Consider the following 8,132-nt stretch of genomic DNA (forward strand, 5'->3'; position numbering starts at 1 on the left):
TATACAATCTCTCTTTCTCTTTCTCTCTCTCTGTCTTCTTCCATCTCCTTAGTTCAGTCATCCATTGTTGTTCATGTTAATAATCCCAAGTTTGTAGAAACCCTTAGCTAAGTAGTTTTTAAAAATAAATATTAATCCTTACCTACAAAAGTTAACATCTGCAAGAGCTTCTAGTTTAAAATTCAAATAGTTGAAAACGAAATAGTTATCAAAGTATGTGTGATTAATATGCTGAGAGAGTCTATAGTGAATGAGACGTCGTTGCTCTAAATCTCTCTCATAATGTTGAACCATGTGAATTTTACGTTACCTAATATAAGTTGCTCAAAATATGGCTGAATATTGCCAAATAAAGGAATATTTTGAGAGTAGATGATCTTAATTATTTGGGTATTGGCTCATCCAAGGCCATGACTCATGAAACTCTCCAGCCTCCTCCCTTCAACTAACCAATTGCAATTGCATCATATGTGACATTGCTCCACAATAATTGCAATTCCATCATATGTCACCATATATGCAATACAACGTCATGCATAAGAAATTAATTTCCCAAAAATTCATAGGTAATATTTCTGATTTCGTAGTATTTTGTTCATTTGATTAGTTTTCATTCCAATTTTGCTAAATCTTTGTTTCCAAAATTTGGTATTTCCTTCTCTATTTTCATTTAAAGCAAAATAGTGCTTCAGGAGACTAGCTCTAGCTCATCTGTAAGGACATATGATTTTCACATAGCTTCTCACACGTCTCTCTTTATTTTTGACCGTTGGATTGAATAAATCAAACAAAAGCAATGAACAAGAATAACCAAGAGTATAACAAGAAGCTAAAAAAGATGCGTGTTCATTATTTTTCATCTGTATTCATCATTTTTCTGTAAAATGGATATTAGCAAATCCAATCCAATCCAATCTAGAGAGACAAGGATCTGAACCAATGGGCCTGATGAATAGCCCATCATGAGAAACCATCACTGAGGTCCGCAATGGTTTTTAATTTTGTTATATTGAAAGGAATCGAATCTCGAATCTATCACAATCCCAACCCAATAACTAAACCTCCCTTGCTACTTGGGCTAACCGCAAAATCTCTTATTTACAAATACTGTTTAATGTAATCAAAGTCCTCCACTTTTCATTTGAGACATTATACAAGACCCAAATTATGAAAAGTTGGTGAGATTACAACTTGAACTTGCCAAACCCAAGGATAATCACAAAGGATGCTCAATTCATTGCGCCAGGGTCAGGCTTGTTACCTTCTCCTTACTGGTAAATGATTTCTTCTTTTTAGGTTTCCTTTTGAGGAAGGAGAAAGGTCGGAGAATGAATCTTGAGAAGCGACTTAAGGGGTCTTTTAGACCGTCCATCTCGTAGTGTCCAAATCGCCAATCTCTGTCAGTATACGGCCGCTGTATCGGTTCATCAAGGCCTCCTGTTATCCCAATACCAACAAGGACAAAAATGCCATCCATTAATCAAAAGAATATGATAAAGGAAGACTATTTTGAAGTGCCAATAAGAAAAGTGCAAAAGGTAAGTTAACCTCTGCGTGCACAGGAAAAATTTGAAGGTTCTAAACAACTGCAGTATTATATGGTGTACAAGGGTGCATTTCCAAGTGACCACCACAGAGTTCTGTTAGAACCCAAGGGAGCTTCACTCGTCCAACGACTCAACGGTAGACCTATCTTTTTACAGTAGTTTCATTCACCCACCAATCTAGCCTATAGGTTATCTCATCTGAGGGCTGACCTAGTTGCATGGTGAAACCTGCTCTAATATCAATTGTTAGAACCTATGGAAGATTTTAAATTCAATGAGGACACTCGAATCGTAGAATGTTTATTGATGGATTGTTTGCACAGAACCACCCTCTTGATGGATGACACAAAGAAAAGAAAAAAAAAATGTAGAATTGAAGACCTCATGGTTTACCTGCATACATCAAACCATGCTCATTAACTTCCCGATAAAATGGTCGTGTTCTTTTTGCTTTAGCAGCTTGATTGAGGTCATTCCAAGCTTGTGCCCGGTCATCACGTGTAATTTTACCTGTTGTCACCACCTGAAATGAAAACACACGCCAAAACTTTTAGCCAAGAGCACAATTGGGGATGTATTAGGGGGAAAGAAGCAGAACATGGAAAGACACATGAGCGAGGACAAGAAAAAATATTAACCTTTGTAAATAGATGGTAAGAAGGACGTGGAATCCGGGCAAGATTATTGGCACGTTCAACTGCTACAAGTCCAAACTTGGGACCATATCCATCTGCCCACTCCCAGTTATCAGAAATAGTCCAAAACAGGTAGCCAAGCACAGGGACACCCTATAAATCAAAGTATCAAACCATACGCATTTATAACACCCATGATCACCAAATTAAGGTATTTAATTAAGAAAATAACTGAAAAGTGCAGTGGAGAATCAAACCTTGGTCTTGGCTGCAAAAACAGAAAGCAAATGCTCTAGCAGATATGGCCGACGGATCAAATCTGTCTCATCGGCTACCCCATTTTCAGTAATCATGAAGGGTACATTAAGATGTTTATATTTTTCATGGAACTGAAGAAGCACACGGTACAAGCCATCTGGATATACCCCACGTCCAGATTCACTATACTCATCAGTCTCTACTAGCTTCAGTCCAGCACCACACACCACTTCCTGAAGGGCAGAAGATTAATGCTATAGTGAACTTTGTTGCTCTATATATAGGAGGAGGAGGGTGTCAGTTTAATTAGTTAGAGAGGTGAGGAAACCTGTCCATAGTAGTTTATGCCTATAAAATCCAGCTTGTCAGAAACACTATCCACATATGAGTACATAGTCAGGGAGTTCGCCAGTGAAACAGCGGCAACATCAAAGAGACCATATGGCCGCATAAATGAGACATGGTGTGCCACGCCAACTACTGGTTTTGATGAAGACCTGACAAAATTAAAACACAAATTTCACTACAGTAATAATTAAACGCAACATATGTTATATTCTTCAAAAAATCTTCTTTCCAGAGCTTGTATGAGGCAGAGAAACCTTTGTTCATGAATATATTCATAGGCCTTTGAGTGTGCAATGGCCATCCAATGCATAGCCTGTTGGAAAACACCAGTAGGTAGAGCAGAAGTGGCCGCCTCCAGCATGTCAGGATGACCACCAGGCCAAGCACCCGCACAATAGGTAAGCATACAGAAGACGTGAGGCTCATTAAATGTTACCCAATAGTCTATCATATCTGAGACACTGTCAACAACAAGCCTGAAAAGCAAAACAACAAATGATTAAAAGACCAAAAGGAAAAGGGAGAGAAAGAAGACTACATGATAAAAGGGTAACCGCTAGCATAATTTAGACAGTCTCACAAGTAATGAAAGTAATCAGAACATCAAAAGAGAACTGGTAACTCTACCACTGAAAGGACGACTCACTTTGTAAAGTCCATGAAATAATCAACCGTTTTTTCCATTTTCCAACCTCCATACTCTCCAGCCCATGGTGGTAATGAGTGATGAAACAGAGTTAACATCACCTTCATTCCATATGAACGGACCCTGCTGATTATCCACTTATATCGCTCCAACGCTGCATAATTGACCTAAAAACAGGGACATCGTTCATAGAGTTCAGTCAAACTTATAATGATATTCCATTTAAACTGAACAAACACAATGTATTAACCTGAAAATATCATCAAAGCAATATCCACTAACTTGTCAAACATCACATTTTTATGAAAATATTAGGCATGGATGAACCCCATATGGCAAGTTAAGTCCTGTATCATTCCTGATTTGCCAAATGCTTGGAAACTACATAAACAGTCAGCATCAGACTTACAGTTTCTTTTAGCCCATTGAGTGGTTCTTCTGGCATGATTCGTGACCAATCTATTCCCATTCGGAAGACACTGATTCCAGTATCTTTAGCCAATTTTAGTTCTGTATCAGGATCAGACCAAAACCTTAGCCTCTCTTCTCTGAGATTGATTCAAGAATCCATTTTACCCACAAAACAACACGAGATCATATGAAACTGATTAGTGTCAAATAAGTATGAGAACCAGAAATAAGTATGACAATATGATGTCTTGTTTTGCAATTTACTTAAATTTCAATTGATCAAGTTTAAAAAATGAGGCTTACGGGTGCACAACGTTGTGCCATGCAGCTACATTATGATGGGATTCTTCGTTTGGGACAGGTGTTTCTACTTCTTCTTCTCCTACGTCTCCTTCAATATACTTCTCATACCCTCTAATCATGGCTTCCATAGCTATCTTAAGAGGCTTCCTTTTCTTATCTGTTTTCCCAGCTTTTCCTGGTAAGGAAACTGGCTGAGATCCTCCATCACCAGTAGCAGAACCCATTATAGAATCTGCTGTTTGCAGGTTCCCCTGTGACTCTGATTGGTCAGAAGGATTTTCTTTTGCAAACTGGAGCCAAGCATCATCTAGCCTGTCCTCAACATGGGCTGGAGCCGTTGCCAACCCGAAGAAAAACTCATCTCCCCCTTCTGCACACCATCACATTACAGAATACTTTTATGATATACTCATTGAAAAATACACAGAGACAAGTGCTTCTGAAATCTGAGAGCTAAAATCTGAAGAGCCTAATCTCGCTTTATTTGCAACCCCACACAAGCAAACACAATACTTTGATGACATAATAACAAATTTGGATTAATATAAAGTACTTGTATTCCTAACCTTTAGAGATATATTTCAAAGTCAAGTGCAGTAATGCATTTGCAAAGACATAAACAACGGATTTACATGTAGATGTTTCCCTAACCTGATATATTTCAAATTTCAAGTGCAGCAAGGCATTTGCAAAGACATAAACGTGTCTACAAATACTCTCTTTCACGTAGTCATTTGCAAATGCCTCTTAACGCATTATATATACTCATTTCAAATCCCTCCATCTAATCTTTTGTATTGCATTTCTAATTCAGCCTATTCTAATCCCTTAGTACACGCAAATCCCTCATATAATGTAGCCTAAGTGATCAAACTCGGGCCTCCAGCCCCAATTTTACCCAAAACAACAAAGACCAAACTCATAAATAGGGAAGGTTTAGCAATAAGTTCCACAAATATGCATGAACATGTACATAGAACCAATGTAATTACACAATAAGCTTTGAAATACAAAGACAGATATATAACCTACTGCCATATCACAGAGAAATGATAGCATGTGATTATAAAAGATAAGATTACAAACACAGCTCGAACAGCGAAATCATTGATCAAAGTCATCAATTGGCAGCATATTAATTAAACTCAGCTTATGGCCCTCATTAAAACTGAGTTTAATTAACACAAATCCAAGTCATTAAGGATCATGAACTCGATTAAAGTTCAAAATTATGATTTTCTTCATTTGCTCATTCCTCAATGTCATTACTACCTCACAAAAATCAGAAGCAGAAAATATCAATTGCTACTCCAAACCGCACCAAAATTTAAGCTTCGTCAACTCATCCACATATAAACAAGCAAAGCTTCACGTTTGAGCAGATTATAGAACTAACCAGTAGACCTAGGGTTACTGTTTGAGCAGTTCAGGAAAAATTACAGTACCGTGGAGATTGAAGTCAGCGAGAGTGTCGTCGTCCTCGTCGTCGGAATCGTCGATCGGAGACTGGAACGGGCGGAGATTCTTGTTCCAAAAGCGTGAATAAGAGTAGGCATTGGCGGCGACTGTGAGTGTCACTAGTAGCCCGGCGAGCTTCGTCGCCGTGACGAACAGAGGCACTACCGCCATTTCTGATTGAAATCAACCGCCTAAGCTCGAACTGAGCATTATTAAATTATCCAATTAGTAACTGTGCCGTTTAGATATGAAATGGAAAAGCCTATCGTTAATTTGCACTGGAAACCATAGGAGTCGCCCACGTGGCAACCGACGTTAACTGTGTCGTAACGGAATTTGTGTGGCGGGTGGGAGCTCCTTGTGCAGGAGAAATTTTAGTTGTGACGGGAATACGGATGATACATCACATGTTTTTATGTAACTAATAAAAAATTTTAATTTTTAAGATATTAATTTTTTAACACACATAACCCACCATTTATGTAATAACACGTATTATACCAACTCATGTGACGATCTGAAAAATCCCTCATTGTGCAGAGAGTAGTAGAGTGCACGCCAGTAGGTGACTGTGAATGTCTGTCGCTTGCAATTGCATGGCGGATGCCGCGTGGATGTGTTCTTGGGCCTTTGGTTCTAAATACGAAGGTGAGGGACCAAACTGGCCCAGTTATAAGCTTTGGAAAAGCCCATTAAGGCCCAGCCCATGTTTTCTTAAAGTCTTAAAATTGTATTATCTTACTCGAATTCCATTTATATTCGGCATTTTATTAAGGTAACTTTAATGAAAAGTCATAACACTGTTTATTTTAACGAAAAACCACATTTTTACATTAAAAAGTTAATCCTAATTTTATTCACTTTACTCTTTATTTTGTCCTTATCGTTAAAACTCAAAATTTTGAAACCATTTTCATTAGTTTTTCTTTTTATTAATGGTGTAGCTCTTTGTTTGGCTCTTTTTGCTTTAAATGCAGAGAATGTGCGTATTTAATTTGAGGAATCTCTTGATTTTCGTTGTGGTGTTCTTTCGTATGCTAATTTACTATATCGTTCTTTTTACAATAAAAATAATTCAAGGTGTTAAGTATTGACTACCAACCACGACTTAGTTATCAGTGTAGAGAAAATCAAATAGTGACATTTTGGTGATTTAGAACGTTTGGCTTGTATATATCTAGAAAATTTGAAAGCAATGAATCAATGTGGCGACACGTATGAATGGAGGTATCCTAAACCCATTAAATCTATGAGTTGTCTTGAAATGAAGAGGGGTGATTACAATGTAGGAGAGATTGATTAGAATGTTTTAAGATTATGTGCTTGAAGCATAATCCCTTTAATTTGTTTTGAGATTATGTTGTTTAGAGACATAAAACTGATACATTTGTTGATACTTTAATATAGGTGGGTTTTGCAGATAACGAGAGGATCAATCTTTTATTAGAGAGCGTGTCAGTTTTGTGTATCTAGAGAGAATAACTGTAAAAATTAGAAGATACAAATTTTATCAATATTTGTTCGTTGTTACAATTTGACACATGAGCATAAAAATTTTATTTTGTAATGTCAACATATCTGTTAATTTGTAAGAGTGTTGACCCTAAAAACTACCAAGCCTACGTGGCGCGCAGGCCGAGTAACTAATGAACTAACTACGTCTTTTGGTTGTATGCGGGGTGTGCCAACTTGTCGGCCGAGCTCGGCCGAGGAGTAAAATTTCTTGATGTTGCGTTGGGTGCGCTACTAACTTCTAAATCCTACGACTGCGGCTGAGGAAGGAACACGTCTCGGCCTTCGGGTTCTAGAGCCTGAAGACAAGGCTACTAGTTCTGCGAAGTTCACAAATCGTCGGCGCCGGATTTGGTCACAATGATTATATTCGTATGAGTATAAGCACGCTAAATCGACACCAGAGTATATGGACATAAATACTCAAAACAAATGTACGTCTTGATTGTGAAAGTAGTTCGACTGTCAGAATGTCGAACTCTAAAACCTATTTGTGAATAACCAATCATAAACAACTCGACGTTCAATGTGCCGAGCCCAATGACTCGCGACATCTCACTTCGCCAAGAAGGCTAATGAGATGACCTCTGTCAATAAGGATTCGAAAATCTTTCTCGACCGAGACTTGGATAAATAACCAGTCGGCCTCGACGTAATGCTGTTTATCCAAACTGAAGGTGTTCCACGGTCACTTGATTCTACGGCTCCCGTGCTGTTTATCCAAACTGAAGATATCGCCGGTTGCCTTCACAGTGCAGTTTATCCAAACTGAAGATGTGTCAGCGGAAAAGGAAAATAAAAATCTCAAGGTTGTTGAGAGGTTTTGCGAAAACGATGGTTTGCGCGGGGCAGTTTGTGTGTTGAATTAGAGAGGTCTTAATGATGTCCTCATCCCTCTATTTATAATAGTCAACCTGCTTCCACTTGAATCATAACCATACTCGGACTAGAACTCATTCCTCTGATCTAACCTTATCTCGACCAGTCCTACTTCTAGTAGGACTTTGAACTTAA

The 8,132-nt window shown here is 38.2% G+C and overlaps 1 protein-coding gene across 1 annotated transcript; it reads right to left on the minus strand.

Moving 5' to 3' along the window:
• Positions 1 to 830: 830 nt before the first annotated feature.
• LOC126607805 (beta-glucosidase-like SFR2, chloroplastic) lies at positions 831 to 5,834 on the minus strand. Its single transcript, XM_050275524.1, has 10 exons — positions 5,594 to 5,834; positions 4,149 to 4,518; positions 3,844 to 3,982; positions 3,435 to 3,601; positions 3,043 to 3,264; positions 2,769 to 2,937; positions 2,440 to 2,673; positions 2,186 to 2,335; positions 1,941 to 2,070; positions 831 to 1,437 (listed from the first exon to the last, which is right to left on the minus strand). The coding sequence occupies exons 1-10, from the start codon at positions 5,775 to 5,777 to the stop codon at positions 1,235 to 1,237; spliced, it is 1,968 nt and encodes a 655-aa protein (XP_050131481.1). The 5' UTR covers positions 5,778 to 5,834; the 3' UTR covers positions 831 to 1,234.
• Positions 5,835 to 8,132: the final 2,298 nt, after the last annotated feature.

Source organism: Malus sylvestris, chromosome 16, assembly GCF_916048215.2.
Source record: "Malus sylvestris chromosome 16, drMalSylv7.2, whole genome shotgun sequence".
Classification (NCBI taxonomy): domain Eukaryota; kingdom Viridiplantae; phylum Streptophyta; class Magnoliopsida; order Rosales; family Rosaceae; genus Malus; species Malus sylvestris.

What these genes read in the sequence shown, in the direction of transcription:
- LOC126607805 (XM_050275524.1), bottom strand. Translation starts at nt 5,777, where the DNA reads ATGGCGGTAGTGCCTCTGTTCGTCACGGCGACGAAGCTCGCCGGGCTA. An exon ending in CGCTGACTTCAATCTCCACG is followed by an intron (nt 4,519 to 5,593) that starts GTACTGTAATTT and finishes GATGGTGTGCAG; the next exon opens with AAGGGGGAGATGAGTTTTTC. An exon ending in TGGCACAACGTTGTGCACCC is followed by an intron (nt 3,983 to 4,148) that starts GTAAGCCTCATT and finishes AATCAATCTCAG; the next exon opens with AGAAGAGAGGCTAAGGTTTT.